At 36.2% G+C, this 17130-nt stretch overlaps 2 protein-coding genes across 3 annotated transcripts; one reads left to right on the plus strand and one right to left on the minus strand.

Moving 5' to 3' along the window:
* Window positions 1-2882: 2882 nt before the first annotated feature.
* Window positions 2883-6331, plus strand: LOC123876208 (protein YIPF1). 2 transcript variants are annotated; one of them, XM_045922385.1, is made up of 5 exons: window positions 2883-3206; window positions 3856-4034; window positions 4648-4845; window positions 5695-6038; window positions 6148-6331. In XM_045922385.1, exons 1-4 carry the CDS (start codon window positions 3017-3019, stop codon window positions 6022-6024), a joined length of 897 nt encoding a protein of 298 aa, XP_045778341.1. In that variant the 5' UTR covers window positions 2883-3016; the 3' UTR covers window positions 6025-6038; window positions 6148-6331. The 2 variants fall into 2 exon arrangements, with proteins under 2 accessions (XP_045778341.1, XP_045778340.1); XM_045922384.1 differs by having other exon boundaries at window positions 5695-6331.
* Window positions 6332-6974: 643 nt separating this feature from the next.
* On the minus strand, window positions 6975-16638 carry LOC123876212. Its single transcript, XM_045922392.1, has 12 exons — window positions 16425-16638; window positions 15315-15940; window positions 14318-14418; window positions 13765-13898; window positions 13071-13333; window positions 12779-12939; window positions 11755-11935; window positions 11398-11605; window positions 10189-10408; window positions 9757-9842; window positions 8685-8849; window positions 6975-7531 (listed from the first exon to the last, which is right to left on the minus strand). The coding sequence occupies exons 1-12, from the start codon at window positions 16537-16539 to the stop codon at window positions 7416-7418; spliced, it is 2376 nt and encodes a 791-aa protein (XP_045778348.1). The 5' UTR covers window positions 16540-16638; the 3' UTR covers window positions 6975-7415.
* Between the last annotated feature and the right edge of the window lie 492 nt (window positions 16639-17130).

Raw genomic sequence — 17130 nt, forward strand, 5'->3', positions numbered from 1 at the left:
TTCACTAAAAAGTAACTAACTATGCCATTCTTACAAAAAAAAAATCTGTTTCACTTTTGTTTCGTATTTTTACATCGTAATTTTCCATTAATTCTCACCTAAAAAGCACCTAGTTTTACAATATAATTAAACTAGCGGCACGCTATGATGGCCGGTTTGACGTTTGTCCGCTCATGAAGTTCCGTATTAATTGATAACGACTTTGAAGGAAATAATTGTATTACTTTATTGACGATAGTGATGTACAGAGATTCATAAATTTTATCGAATGTAGTTTTAGGTTTAGGACTCAAAATTTATTTATTAAATTGATTTCTTAAATGTATACAAGTGTAGAAAAATCAGTTTGCACCATTTAAGGGGTGAATGTACTTGTGAATATGAACAATTTTCACTATGTGGACAAACCTCTGAAATCGCAAAAAAATATCAATAAATTTTTAAAAATGGAATCTAATACGATCGTCACATAGGATCGCTGGCTAGCACAACTACTACCTCCGGCAAACTCGCGTCAATGCTCAATGCAAAACAAAGCAGTTTCGAATTGACGTTGCTTCGAAAAGTATAAACTGTCAGTGCAATGCGATTGTGATATAGTTTTGACCTGGCTTTGGATTTCAAATATTGATACTGCATTACTGTTGACCCTTGCTCGTTAATTTGGACTCTGTTCAAGCCCTTTGTTGTGGATTTCGTCGATATGACCGAACGTACGCAGAGAACTGTTCTAAATAGTCAGACACGTGAGTTCGTAATACGCCTTCGTAACTATTTCGATCGTGAAGCTCAAAATGGAGGGCCAATTTTACCTATAACGTCAGTGGTTGAACGCGTAGCTGATGCGCTTAATATTGGACAACGAACTGTTAGACGGATAACTAAAAAAAAATATGGCGAGACTGGCACAGAAGAAAATAAACTTCACACACCAAAAAAGAGAAAACGAGCAAAACCAGTCGTAGGCATCGATAGCTTTGATGCCGATGCTATCCGAAGACATGTTTACGGCTACTATTTACAGAAGGAGTATCCAACAAGAAAAAAGTTGGTGCATTCACTGAAGGAAGCTGGATTATTCTTCGGTGGGGAAAGTTCTTTGACGAAGATTTTGAAGACCATTGGATTTCGATACAAAAAATGTAACAAACGCAAAATATTGATGGAAAGATTTGATATAGCGATGGCAAGGTATACTTTTTTACGGCAAGTGAAAGAAATCAAAAATTGGCAAAATGTTGTGTTCTTGGATGAAACATGGCTTAATGCTAACCATACTGTAGGCCGTTCTTGGAACGATGACACAGCAGCATCTACTTCCAAAGTTCCTGTAGGAAAAGGATCGCGACTTATAATTTGTCACGCCGGAACCATCAACGAGTTTGTCGAAGGTTCTCTCATGGCTTTTGCGTCAAAAACCACTGGAGACTATCATGAAGACATGAATGGAGAAAAGTTTACTGAATGGTTTACCTCAATGTTGTGTAGCCTCCCTGAACCATCTATTATAATTATGGACAACGCCCCATACCACTCGATGCAAATTGACAAGCCACCTGCCCAATCCCAAAAGAAAGCTGATATCGTCGCATGGCTTCGTAAAAATGGCGTAGATGCAAACATGAATATGTTAAAAGCGGAATTAGTACGTCTTTTAAAAGAAAACAAACCAACCAAGATCCGATACGTCATTGACGAAATAGCATTAGAACATGGGCACAGAGTTATACGGTTACCGCCTTACCATTGTGAGTATAATGCGATTGAGTTGGTGTGGGCTCAAATTAAGGGATATGCTGCAAGACACAATACAGAACCCCCATTTACCACAAAAAAAATGCTAAAATTATTAGAAGAAGCTTGTGAACATGTGACTAAAGGAGACTGGGAAAAGGTTGTGAATAGAACTGTTAAATTAATAAGGGAAGATTATGAAAGAGATGTGAAAATAGATAATATTATAGAAAACGAACATATAATTATTAATGTATGTGATGATAGCAGTGACGACAGTGAAAATAGTAGTATGGACGAATCTGATTAATTATGGCCTTTTGTGGCACCTTTTTTGGTATCTTTTGTATTCATATGTTTCTTGTGTGCATATAAAGTATGTATATTCATTTTCGTTCAAATATTCAGTTCGTTCAAATAAATTAAATAAACATATACATTTTTGTTTTATTAAACCTATTTAATCAGGTACAAAAACAAAACTTAATTGTTTTTTGTTCGAGAATAAATTGACATTCCACATCACTATTGTAATGTGTCAAACCGGCCATCATAGCGTGCCGCTAGTGTAATATAGCATTTTATTTTATGCAATTTTTTTTTTACAATCTTATAGCAATAGCGTAGTAGTAATGTTACCCGTATATTTATTAAGTGTTCTTTGCACTGTGTATGGCATAGACGTACAATGTAAGTCTTTGGTGTATGGACTTGTACATTTTGTGCAATTTTTTTTTACAATCTTATAGCAATAGCGTATATATACTTGTACATTTTGTAGTACTTCTAGTATGCGATAACATCAACCTAACTGTGGAATTTGTCTGTGGTGGTGTTAGCTGGCGGGCGTGCTCTGTCTTTTTGGAGTTTTTTTTTTTTTTTGTTAAAACTTACTGGAAAGCGCTCTAAGGGGGTGCCGTGTGTGTGTCGGTGAGCATCGGCACAGACGGGGTCCATACTTGTGTGGTTTAACTAACTTGTTACAAATAACTACAAACTTGACATTGGCTAGCCAGAGACGAGAGAGAAAAAAAAACCATACTGTCAACTTGCATGTCAACATGACACTGACTTTGACACACTTTGACATTTATTGGATTTGATGATTGATGACACACAGACACAGACCAACACAGACCAATAACATATGATTCAGATCATGTAGATTGTAGACGTGCAGTGGTGCATTGTGAACTTAGGAATTTTATATTGAATTTGTGATGAAAATTTAATTTTAATAAACTTCACTGGCTGATAAAAAGCTTATCAATTATCGAACACAATGACGCATGTCAGTACTGGAGAACTGCTAAACTTCCAAGATTATTCGCCGGAGCACAACGAAAGGAGTGCTCGAATCGATGTTGAGGCCGTCCATACAAATCAATACAACACCATGTCCACATCGAATTATAATTACGAAGAACCTATACCTAAACCAGTAGAGGAGGAGGAGACTCCACCTTCTCAAAGTAAGCGATCATAGCATCTGTATATCTAATATATGTTTTGTGAAATGATACCTACTAGTGCAGTTTCTGTACTCATATATTACGAAACCTTTGAATCATGAATGTTATCATATTATCAACATAATTTACTATAGAGTCTAACAGTATAGTGCCTAAACATGCTAAAATTGTAAATATGTGTATATCTTGTTAATTGTTATCTATACAAGAATTCTGCTATGACAACATTATTGGTTATCATTTGGTGATTTCATTAATCATATTTAGCTTATATTGGATGAAATTGTTGATTTGAATCATGAATATTGGCTTACTATACTTACATATAACAAGTGTAAATTAAAAGTTTATAACACCCCCCTGACAAGTGAAGGAAGGTTACAGTAACTAGAAAAGAGCTGATAACCTGCAAACAGCTAAACCAATTTTCTTGGATTATAGCTAAGATGACTCTTGATCAAGCCACCTTTCAAACAAAAAAACTAAATTAAAATCAGTTCATTAGTTTAGGAGCTACAATGCCACTGACGGATACACAGATACACTCGTCAATAAAATAATTACAGTTTTAACACCGTTTTAATTAGTTATAACACCACCCAAAGCATTTTGATATCAGTTTGATAATATAATTTTATGTATTTTCCAGCAAACCACAACTTCTGGACCATAGAGTATTACCAGAAGTACTTTGATGTACAGACCAGTGAAGTGGTAGAGAGGATAGTATCATCTGTGCTGCCTCAGAAGGTGTCTCGCAACTACTTTGATGAGAGGATCAAGGGGAAACCTGATTTGTATGGGCCAATATGGATTTCTGTAACATTGGTAATCATTTTTAATTTTATCAAGGACTTGGCTATTAAAATTTTACTTTAATCTGTTTACTGGTGTCACATACAGTGTTAACTCTTGCTTGTACCTTTATCTTTAATCACACTAATATTATAAAGGCGAAAGTTTGTATGTGTGTGTGTGTGTGTATGTTTGTTACTCCTTCACGCAAAAACTACTGGACGGATTTGGCTGAAATTCGGAATGGAGATAGATAATATCCTGGATTAGCACATAGGCTACTTTTTATCCCGAAAAACCAAAGAGTTCCCACGGGATTTCGAAAAACCTAAATCCACGCGGACGAACTCGCGGGCGTCAGCTAGTAAAGACTAAAAGTGCTATTCTTCAAACTAAACAGTATGGTCAAGACTGGCACCTAAAGTCTAAGGTTTGACCTGAAAAAATTGTAAGTCTATGGGTTTGACAGTTTTGTATTAAATTAAGTTTGTCTGTCCTTTTCTTATTACCAATAAATACATATAGCAATATATTAGCAATAAAAGGATGCAAATATTCTAAAAAAAATTGTAACCAGAATCAGTGCCTTTATCATTGTAAAATTTTTCTCTGCAGGTTCTAATTTCATTAATTTATAATTTTTCAGATATTCACCATAGCAGTGAGTGGTAACATATCGAACTACCTCCAGCACGCCAACACAACTGTCCACTGGCGGTACAATTACCACCTAGTATCTTATGCAGCAACAGCCATCCTTTGCTATGTATGGCTTGTGCCTTTGGCTTTGTGGGCCGCTCTTAAATGGACCGCTACTGATACACAGGATGAGATTGAGACACAGGTATGTGGAAAGAGAAATTACTATAATGATCATTTATTAACCCCTGACCCTAAAAGAGGGGTGTTATAAGTTTAACGTGTATCTGTGTATCTGTCTGTGGCATCGTAGCTCCTAAACTAATGAACCGATTTTAATTTTTTTTTTGTTTAAAAGGTGGCTTGATCAAGAATGTTCTTAGCTGTAATCCAAGAAAATCGGTTCAGCCATTTGAAAGTTATCAGCTCTTTTCTAATTACTGTAACCTTCACTTGTCGGGGGTGTTATAAATTTTTAATTTACACTTGTTTATTTTATTCATTTAAACAACTTTCTTGCTTAAAATGAACAAAGAATAAAATACAGGAAAGATTTGACCTTCTTACTATAGAATCTCTTCCAGTGAATCATCATCATGATCAACCCATTGCCGGCTCACTACTGAGCACAGATCTCCTATCTGAATGAGAAGGCTTAAACCCATACCCCAACCCCTGCTATGCTGGCCAAGTGCTGATTGAAATACTTCACACACCTTTGAGAACATTATGGAGAAGTCTCAGCCATGCAGGTTACTGCGCGATGTTTTTCTTCACCCTTAAAGTGATTTTTTAATAAAAATAGTGAGCAAACGAGCAGGCGGGTCACCTGATGTTAAGTGATTACCGCCACACATGAACATTTGCAGTACCAAAGGAACCGCCAATGCATTGCTGGTCTTTCAGGAATTTGTTGGTCTGCTCCTTGAATAGCCCCATGTTGTAATCTATTGTATGTATTTAATTGCTCAAAACTCCAAAAAGTTAGAGGTGTGTGCCCAGGACCCTGGCACCCTGACACAAAAAAATAATTGTGTTTTTCTTTCCTTTTCAGGTGTCAAGTTCACCCTCAATGATATCTCTGTTCTGTCTCTACGGCTATTCCCTCTCAATATACATCCCCGTGGCAGTTCTCTGGACCATCCAAGTGTCATGGCTGCAATGGCTCTTTGTACTGATGGCAGCTTTCGTCTCCGGAGCTGTTCTGATCTTCTGGCTCTTACCGGCGTTGAAGAGGTCTAGATATTACTTAATTTTGATAGGATCCATATTAGCATTCCATTTCTTGTTAGCCACTGGATTTATGTTGTATTTCTTTCATGTACCCGATACGGTAGTAGTGCCGACTGTTAAAGTTTTGACTACTCTTGCTCCTAAATTGTAATTAAAACATATCAGCCCGGCTCGCATGGGCAGTAGATAAAAATTATATCCCCCGATTATATCCACTGATGTCATAGAAATCAGTGGATATAATTTTTATCTACTGCCCATGCTAGCCGGGCAAGGGGTTAGCACAAAAGTTGTGATTTTCACTTGGTAATAACCACAACTTTAATTGGCTGAATTTATGATGTTTTTGCTATAACTGCATTTTAGCCAATAGTATTGGCCTATCATAATTAAATAGGTGATTAATGTTTTTCTATTACTGTATCATGAAAGGAATAAATATATTATATTAAGATGTACCTAAGTTTTTTTTAATATTAGGATTTTTTTATATTTTTAGGGTTCCATACCTCAAAAGCTGTGATAGCCTAGTGGTTAGAACGTCCGCCTCCTAATCGGAGGTCGAGGGTTCGATCCCGGGCACGCACCACTAACTTTTCAGTTATGTGCGTTTTAAGCAATTAAATATCACTTGCTTTAACGGTGAAGGAAAACATCGTGAGGAAACCTGCATGCCTGAGAGTTCTCCATGTTCTCAAAGGTGTGTGAAGTCTGCCAATCCGCATTGGGCCAGCGTGGCAGACTATGGCCTAAACCCTTCTCATTCTGAGAGGAGACCCGTACTCAGTAGTGGGGCGGAAATGGGTTGATCATGATGATACCTCAAAAGGATAAACGGAACCCCTAGGGTCACTTTGTTGTCTGTCTGTCTGTCAAGAAGGGTACTTCCCGTTGTCCTAGAATCATGAAATTTGGCAGGTAGGTAGGTCTTATAGCACAAATACAGGAATAAATCTGAAAACCGAAAACGAATTTGTAGTTACATCATTTAAAAAAAAATTAAAATGTGTTTCAATTTTCAAAGTAAGATAACTTTACCTACCAAGTGGGGTAGGGGTTTTATATTAGCTTCTATACAACAGAATAAAACACAAGTTTTTAAAAGACATATTTTAATCTATAATAAATATTTGCACGTAAAAATATAAATCACAGTCTAGCGGCCACCTGTTGGCCACACACGCATGTACAATACAACAAATGTAATCGTTAATTTATAGATAGACTAGATGATGCCCGCGACATCGTCCGCGTGGATTTAGGTTTTTTTAAAATCCTGTGGGAACTTTTTAATTTTCCGGGATAAAAAGGTTTCCAATTCAGTTTCCGTATAAATTCCTTTCATATAAATCGGTTAAACAGATGGACCTTTAAGAATCCCGTGGGAACTCTTTGTGTTTCAGCGATAAAAAGTAGCCTATATCCTTCCCCGGAATGTAAGCTAACTTTGTACCAAATTTCATCAAAATTGGTTAAACTGCTGGGCTGTGAATAGCTAGCAGATGGAGAGACACTTTCGCGTTTATAATATTAAACAGTAAATTAGTCTGTGACGGTGAAGTTCTGGAAGCTATTAATCCAGGCCTCCTGATGGTAAGTGGCAGACTGTTCTTCTGCAGCCAGTTGGAATGTACTCGTAATCTCTGATAACATGACATCTGGAACAAATCTGAACGTGAACTGTCTGAATATGAACCTGTATATATAACATGACTAGTGAGACTGAGGGAATAGAGTGCTAACCCAATGCTACTGATAATATGCGGGTAATGTAACAGCAGCTGTGATAGCCTAGTGGTTAGGACTCCGCCTGCTAATCGGGTTCGATCCCAGGCACGCACCTCTCAGAGTTATGTACGTTTTAAGTAATTAAATAGCACATGCTTTAACAGTCAAGAAAAACATCTTGATTAAACTTGCCTGAGAGTTCTCCATTATGTTCTCGAATATGAAAATTGCCAATCAGCACTAGGCCAGAGTGGTAGACTATGGCCAAAACCCTTCTAACTCTGAGAGTATACCTTTGCTCTTGTAAATTGAACAATTGAAAAGAGCAACCGCCGAATTTCTTGCTGGTTCTTCTCAGTAGGAAAGGCATTCCGAACCAGTGGTAAATTATTTTGACAATTCAAAAGCACTTGTAAAAGTCTACTTGAATAAAAATCTATTCTACTCTGTAGTGAGCCAGCGATGGGTTGAGCTCGCCTTCGGCTCGGATAGAATGGCTTATTTTATACCCTTGTTGTACAATCTATTTTATTCAAGTTTTATCAACTTGTATCAGTTTCAACGCTTGAAACCTCAACGCTTGAAACCTTGGCCCCTTCTGGCCGAAAGTTTAGTGGGACACTATAATTTACATTATTTTATGAACTAGCGACCCGCCCCGGCTTCGCACGGGTGGACATTTATTTTTTCTATTTTCCGGGATAAAATATAGCCTTTACGTATTCGGAAGAATCCCTCTAAGTAATGGTAAAAGAAATTTTGAAATCGGTCCAGTAGTTTTTGAGCCTATTCAATACAAACATACAAAAATACAAAAATACAAAGGTTTCCTCTTTATAATATTAGTATAGACAACTATAACTAGACGATTGCCGCGTCTTTGTCCGCGTGGATTAAGCTTTTTAAAATCACCTGGGAGCTACTCGATTTTCCGGGATAAAAGTAGCCTATGCCATTCTACACGTCCTTAACTATTTCTATGCAAAAAATCACGTCGATCAGTTGCTCCGTGACTGAAGGACAAACCAATGGCTTTATAATAAAAACTGACCCTTAGAAAAGTTATTGTTATTTTTCACTTACTAAAAATATTTGAATGTTTGTAACCCTGCAGTATCTCGCAAAGTTCCAATAGATGCCCCTCGTTGTGCCCCAACTGGAAAGCGAACTCCACGTTCCTCAAAATGCACTGGTACAGTAACTGTACGCCACTGCGACATACGGACAGAATGTCTGTTTGTACATTATCTGAAAATAATAATCAGACAATCTTTTTGATTAAAGAAATTGGCAGTCGTTGGGGATAGCCAACAGAAATGAAAACTTAAAACTATGAAATACTAATTATTTTTTGGATTTTCACATTAATTTTATTAGTTATTTACTAGCCATTATCATTGGTTTAGTTTTTAGGGTTCCATACCTCAAAAGGGGAAAAAACTAATCCTTATAGGATCACCTTGTTGTCTGCCTGTCTGTCTATCAGTCTGTCAAGAAAACATATAGGGTGCTTCTCGTTGACCTAGAATCATGAAATTTGGTTGGTAGGTAGATCTTATAACAAAAGTAAAGGAATAAATCTGAAAACTGAATTTGTGGTGACATCACAAAAAACAAATTAAATTGTTTACGAAAAAATTAATTTACTAAATTACATATAGATGGCGCTGTTTTCATTAACTTGCTGTGTTGCACATAAAAATATCACAAGTGTAAATTAAAAATTTATAACAGCCCCAACAACTAACAAGTGAATGTTATAGTAACTAGAAAAGAGCTGACAATTTTCAAACGGCTGAACCGATTTTCTTGGATTATAGCTAAGAACACTCTCGATCAAGCCACCTTCCAAACAAAAAAAATAAACTAAATTAAAATCGATCCTACACTAAGTAGGAGCTATGATACACAGGTCAAACTTATAACACCTGTCTTTTTGGTTCAGGGTTAAAAATACCTGGTACGATGGCACGGAACCATTCATATGTGAGTGCGATTCGCACTTGACCAGTTCTCCTTACTAACTCTGAGCACTAAATTAACATTAGCACGTTGATGACTCGATCGTGAAGTTTTACCCATCCCAAAATCGCTCAACGCGCCTGTTTCAAACAAGTTTTCACTGCAGAAATATTAACACTACAAGTTAGAATACCTGCATACTTTTCTGTATTCAACATATTTGCGCATACATTCAGTCCATACACCATCACTTGCATCAAAACCAGTTGACAGTCGCATCTATAGAAAAGAAAATAACGAAATTATATGGTATGGTATTTTTGTGACATTTTTCATCATAAATTAAAAACTAATGGACTTAAGCTGTTGGAATTGTAATACTATTTTTGTTTTTTTTTTCATTTGCAATAAGCATTAGTTTCCCAGTGTAAAAAGTAGTCTATATCCTTCCCAGGCATGTAAGCTATAATGGCCCTACTGTAAATTTCATCAAAATCGTTTAAACTTTTGGGCTGTGAAAAGCTAGCAGACAGACACTTTCACGTTTATAATATTAATAAAGTATGGGAAGCATGGATCATTACAATACCTAAAAATAATCTATATATTTATATGAAAACATCACCTGCATCTTTCTTGCTGACTGTCTGTGTAACTACAACTTATACTACTATACAGTAAAATGAGATTCCTAGTATTGTATACAGCGTGCTCCACTTTCCTCCCTCTTTCTGTACACTTCAGAGCACCCTCTATCTGTTTCAACATAACTTGTAGTATACAAGAATCTTTTCTGTACAGCAAAACTCCTTGGTCGCTATCCATTTTCAAGTTTCCTATAATACCTATAAATGAAATCACACTAATATTATAAAGTTGAAAGTTTGTGTGTATGTGTGTGTGTATGTTTGTTACTCCAACATGCAAAGACTACAGGACGGATTTGGCTCAAATTTTGAATGGAGATAGATGATATCCTGGATTAGCACATAGGCTACTTTTCATCCCGAAAAATCAAAGAGTTCCCGCGGGATTTCTAAAAACCTAAATCCACGCGAACGAAGTCGCGGGCATCAGCTAGTTGAAACTATTTTATTTATCCTCAATTTGATGTTTATTCATTTATTTTTTCCTTTTTCCTCTTATATAAACATAGGTCATATTATTCTATGTATTTACTTTATTTAATTAGTACACCCCTCATTAATTTTATTCAATTTTTATTTTATCCTCTAATCTATTTATTTATCCAAAGGTTGCCTGGAAGAGATATTTAAGCGATAAGGCCGCCTATTTGCGGAAGTTCATGTTTAGCAAGAAACAGTTAAAAATTATTTTGCTATAATCCGCCAACAGAAAAAATCTGTATGGTCAAACATGCAGTTACAAGCTAAGCACCGCTTACCTCCCCAACCAAGCAATAAAGCCAAGTTCCCAAGCAAGCACTGCCACCACCATTCACATGCAACACCACACAAGACTTTTCCACTACTCTCGACGCACGTTTCGCCCCGACACCGGAGCATCCTCAGGAGATTTCGACTTCCGATCCTGAGGATGCTCCGGTGTCGGGGCGAAACGTGCGTCGAGAGTAGTGGAAAAGTCTTGTGTGGTGTTGCATGTGAATGGTGGTGGCAGTGCTTGCTTGGGAACTTGGCTTTATTGCTTGGTTGGGGAGGTAAGCGGTGTTTAGCTTGTAACTGCATGTTTGACCATACAGATTTTTTCTGTTGGCGGATTATAGCAAAATAATTTTTAACTGTTTCTTGCTATCTACTTTTTTTTATATTTTTTATGTTTGGTGTACAATAAAGAATATTTTACTTTACTTTACCTTGACAACACACTTCGTTTACCGACTTCTTGGATACAATTTGACTGAGTAAGTGTAGAATTTCGGTTATAACGAAAGGCATAGGTCGGGAAAGAATGATTGTTTTTACAATTTCTATTATAGGTTTTTGTGATGATGTGAAAGAGATTATTTCTTTCAATATTAATGTTATCGATAGCAGAAGTCCGCTGTATAGTATGGCACATGTCTGCAAAAAAAAAAATTGTTGAGAAATTTTCAAAAGAAAAATAGAACCGACTTCAAAAACCACAAACACTAAAAAGTGTTAACATTAGTATGGAGGATAAAATATTAATAGTAAATTATATAAAAAGGTTGTTTGCATAGTATACTTACAGTATTATCCAATAAAGTACATGTTTTACTTAAAATATTTACAAAATCTGTCTCTTTCTTTGATCCTTCTTCTTGAAGTAGTTTATGAATAATATCTTTACATCTAGAATCTTCTAGAATATAAACTAAAACAGCAGTCATTCTGCGCGCTAATGTTGCCTGCTCTTCCTTATACAGAGGCCTAGAAAAAAGTTTTTTCTAAATAAAAAATTGTGATTCAAAAATTTAGAATTGGGTTCAATTCTGAGTGGGAACAATTTGGAAATCATATCACAAAAATCTTTGGAAATTTTATCATAAAAATCGGTCAACATGAAATAACACTATTTTTTTTTTAATTTTCATGGCGGTCATTTTGAAATTCTTATTATTTATTGTTATAGTGGCAATAAAAATACACCTTTTGTAAAAAATTTTGGAGCTACAACCCCTTTAAGGTTTTCTGCGTGTAAATCTAGACTTCACGCTAGTGGCGTCGCAATAAAAGTGAATTTTTCTGTATTTTCAGAAGTGAAACATCATCTTGAATATTGTTATTGTAGGTGACAGAGTGCGGAGACTAAGGATATGGTTACATTTGGGAATTGTTAACAGCTAAAACTGCTATACCGTCCCCTAATGAGCTCCTAAGCTCTTTGATAGAGAAGAAAAAAAATTAAATACAAGTGTGAATTAAAAATTTAATACCCCTGACAAGTGAAGGTTACAGAACTAGAAAAGAGCTGATAACTTTCAAACGGCTGAACTGATTTTCTTGGATTATAGCTAAGAACACTTTCAAACAAAAAAAAAAACTATATTAAAATCGGTTCATTAGTTTAGGAGCTACGATGCCACAAACAGATACACACGTCAAACTTATAACACCCCTATTTTTGGGTCGGGGGTTAAAAGGAGTAGCGGCAGAGGTACGAAAGCGCACAAGCCCCGATCACGATCGAACCAAATGACCTCATGCTCCCAGCTCCTTAATTCCTTTAATTTCCAATATTGGTCTTTCAAGCCGGATACGTGATTTGATTACCTGGCACTCAACAAATCCAGTTTGTCAACGAGTAACAAGCTAGAAGTGACGTCAATATACTTCTCGTCCATTTCCTTCTGGAATGCGGTCGTCATATGTTGATTCACTGTTTCTAGTTCACATTGAACATTGCGCAAAAGCTCTTTAGTTGTTGTGAATACCTAAAAAATCAATAGGGTTTTGATTCTCTTTTCTGGACAGACATGACAAACAGATTATTAACAAAGTGACACAGGGCTCCTTGTTTCTTTTGAGGTACAGAAACCCTAAAAAAAAGAAAAGGTAGGCATACTTCCAAAAAATCTTCCACCATCCAATTCCCACAAGCGGCCATTTTTGTCAAACTTTCGTAGACACGGGTCAAGTTTATCTTTTTTATCTTTTCCTTATCTTTGCAGACTCTGGGTGTTTGAGGCAGGCGATGGAAAGTGCTGTATATGCGGCACTTTTTAGATTCCGAGGATTGTCTTAGTTTGTCGTTGTACTCTAGTATGGAGTATTGGTCAGTTGTTGGTGGTAGAATGAGAGGTAGAATCTGAGTCAGTTTTGACGGTCCTGAAAAAAATTATTCTCAAATTGAAGAAACCTTTTTTTTTTTAAACCGGCCAAGTGCGAGTCATACTCGCGCACCGAGGGTTCTGTACTCGGGTATTTTTTTAATGATAATATTCCGACATTGTACATGATAAATCTAAAACTATTATGCATAAAAACAAATAAAAATCTGTTTTAGAATGTACAGGCAAATCCTTATGATATCCCACTTGGTATAGTTATCTTACTTATAATAATTATTAGTTCATGAACACATTTTTTTTTTGTGATGTAACCACAAATTCACGGTTTTCGGATTTTTTACCTTTACTTGTGTTATAAGGCCTGCCTACCAGCCTTTCAAGATTTATATGTTTTCTTGACAAACACGACAGATTAACAGACAGACAAAGAGAAGAGTTTTCTTCTTATATATATAGAATTAAAGTTACCTTCTCTTGCTGGTATGTTAAGTTGTATAAAATGTGATTTCTCCTCAGTTTGCGCAGAACTAGATGTAGTTTTTGGTTTCTTGAATTGTGGAGTCACTGCATTATGTCCTGCATAGCTATTGTTGTTTCTCTGGCTGTAATTACATAATAGTATATGGTCACTAACTAAACTGTAAGTGAACAATTTCTGTACATTCAAATGCATAAAAATAAATAAAAATCTTTTTTAGGATGTACAGGTAAATCCCTTTCATATGATACCCCACTTGGTATAGTTATCTTATTTTGAAAATTGAAACACATTTTAATTTTTTTTAATGGTGTAACCACAAATTCGCAGTTTTCAGATTTATTCCTGTACTTATGCTATAAGACCTACCTACCTACCTTTCATGATTCTAGGTCAATGGGAAGTACCCTATAGGTTTTTTTGACAGACACGATAGACAGACAGACATATGGGTTCCGTTTTTCCTTTTGAGGTACAGAACCCTAAAAATGGTGCACTTCTAAGTAGGTCAGGCTCAATACTAAAATAATCTAACCCCTTTACCTCATTGATATGTCATTTCCAGCCACAGTAACTTGAGTGAACTTCACTTTATTTGATTCTAGCATTTTGCACTTCTCTTTCATACTTATTATCTCCAAGTTCTGGAATTGTAATATTACTGTTTATATCAATAATGCATTAAAAGTACACAATAAGGGTTATTGATACTTAACACAGTCATCAATTCTATTTAATTAAATTCAATAATAATATTTCAGTTATCCATATCTATACTAATATTATAAATGTGAATGTGTGTCTGTCAGCTGTCTGTTACTTTTTCATAGCCCATTCGTTTTAACCTATTTTGATGAAAGTAGAGATAGCTTGCATCTCCAAAAGGTCCATTTGCTCCAACTTTTTATAACGAAGAATAAAAGAGTGCCCTTGAGATGCCCGAAAAACCTAAATCCACATGGACAAAGTCCTTCCACCATCTAGCCTAGTATATTTGTGTACAACCTGTTCACTCAAACTAGTGCCATATTACACTTCCTAACTGATATAAAGATAGTTTTGATCCTTTCTAGCACCATTTTGTAATATAACCCAATTAAGCTGCATTCATGACAACTGTTGTAACTGTACTGTGTTGTGTGTTGTGTACTGTGTGTGTGTGTGTGTGTGTAACTGAAGTAATGTTTTTTCCTTTGATTGCAATCACACCTGGTGGGAAGTGATGATGCTGGCTAAAGTGGGAGCAGGCTATCTGGGAAGAGGTATGGCAGTTTTAGTAAATCCATACCATACCAGACCAGACCAGTGACAAATCTAGAAATTATAAATGACAATACTGCCCCTGCCGGGAATAGAACTAGGGAACTCATGCTTATAAGACCACCAGGGAAGCTGAAAGATTATTTTAATCTTTCCATTTCTATAGGTTCACACCTATAGAAATGGAAAGATTAAAATAATCTTTTATAAGTGTTTTTGAATTGTCAAATGAATCAACAAGAAATTTGGCAGTTGCTCTTTTCACACAAAAATCTCATACCTTAATCTCCAACTGAGTCCTCAAATCATGCATCTGTTTATTGGCCCCAGTCAATTTCTCTGACCATTCCATCTGGACTCTCTCTTGCATCTGAATCTTTTCCAGCCTCACTTTATCAACCGCAATCTGAGAGGTCTTCAGCTGAGTCCTAAGGATGGAAGCCTCGCCTTCTTTAGTGACACATTTCTCTAACAACTTTCCATTTTCAGACTTCAAGTTTTCATTTTCCTCTCGTAGTTTCAGCAATTGGCGGTAAATATGATCAGAGTTCTGATTGCTTATGTCATCATTTAATATGATATCATCATTTATATGCATACCATCAGATTTACATACTTTTGACATGCCTGGTAATGGTGATGATATTCTTTCGCATTTGTCTTTTAACTTGGTAGTGACTGTATTTAATGGGGTTGAAGTTGGTTTTTTGAACGTGAATGCAGCTTTGGAAGTGCTTGGTACAGGTTCATAGAGTTGAGTGCTAGTGGTTGTAGGTTGCATGCATATGCTGTAGTTAGGAAGAACACTGATGCTATGTTCACTGTAAGCATCTTCACACGCTTGGCTTGCAAGGAGGAGGATTTCGTCATCATTATCATCACCCCAAGTATGCCCTTGATCACCATCTGGATGAGTTTGACATATGTCATGAACGAAAGTATTAATTAAGAGATTTCGATGGAATATGAAGCGATATCCAGAATATGATTAAGTTTGTTAGCAAACAAATATAACTTTGTCTGAGGCTTGCCTATACTTTACTACCATTCACTGAAAGAGGGTTTTTTAAGCCAGGGCCTTTATAAGATAATCTAAATGTATAAAAGGAAAAAGTGACTGGCTGACTCTATCAACGTAAAGCTCAAACTACTGGACAGATCGGGCTCTTTGCATGCAGATAGCTATTATGACGAAGACATCCGCTACGAGAGGATTTTTGAAAATTCAACTCTTACGGGGGTAATTTTATCCGCGTGGATTACACAAATTTCATTTGAAATTTGTGTAATCCACGCGAATGAAGTCGCGGACATAAGTTAATATTACATAATATTCACATGGTATTTGATTGATAAAGAGTGGATAGTTAGTAAAAGTTTGTAAAAATACCTTTGCCAGTTCCAAAGTTTTGACTCAGTGGAAAATTGTGATCGGATACTGTTAAATCTAGTTTCGCCTTTTTCCTTTCGCCATTCTGTTGAGGGAATATGTTTCGTTTAGACATATTTTTAATAATCTTCGCTCATACGTTATTTTCATTTAATTATCAATTTTAAAACAATTTCGGCGCCTTTCTCAAAAAAACGAAAAGCAACGATAAGGTTTTTTTTTTTTCTTCTCGTCTGACTTTACATAGATTAATCGAAAAGGTTGAAAGTACGTACTGTACTTTACTCTATGGTGCAATACTCTTTTTTTTTTTTTTCTTTAAATCTGGCTTTACTCTGATTAGCCAATGTCAAGTTTGTGATATTTTCAAGTTATTGAATTTATACAAGTATGGACTCCGTCTGCGCCGGCGCCCGCCGAAATACGCGCGGCGCCCCTTTAGAGCGCTTCCCAGTCAGTTCCACCACCAAAAAACACCAACACAAAAACCAGCCGCTCTTAACAAAAAAAAAACACTCCAAACAAGCACAGCACGCGCGCCAGCAAACGCCATCACAGACGAAGTCCTGCAATACTCTCACTCTTTGCCATGGTGACAGTTACATGTTACATACTCTTTGGTGACAGCCGGTGAGGGAATTTTTTTTCTTCTTTTTTTTTTTCTTCGTCTGGCTTTACACTGATTAGCCAAAAGTTTGTAGTTATT

The sequence above is a fragment of the Maniola jurtina genome, chromosome 21 (genome assembly GCF_905333055.1).
Source record: "Maniola jurtina chromosome 21, ilManJurt1.1, whole genome shotgun sequence".
NCBI classification, from domain to species: domain Eukaryota; kingdom Metazoa; phylum Arthropoda; class Insecta; order Lepidoptera; family Nymphalidae; genus Maniola; species Maniola jurtina.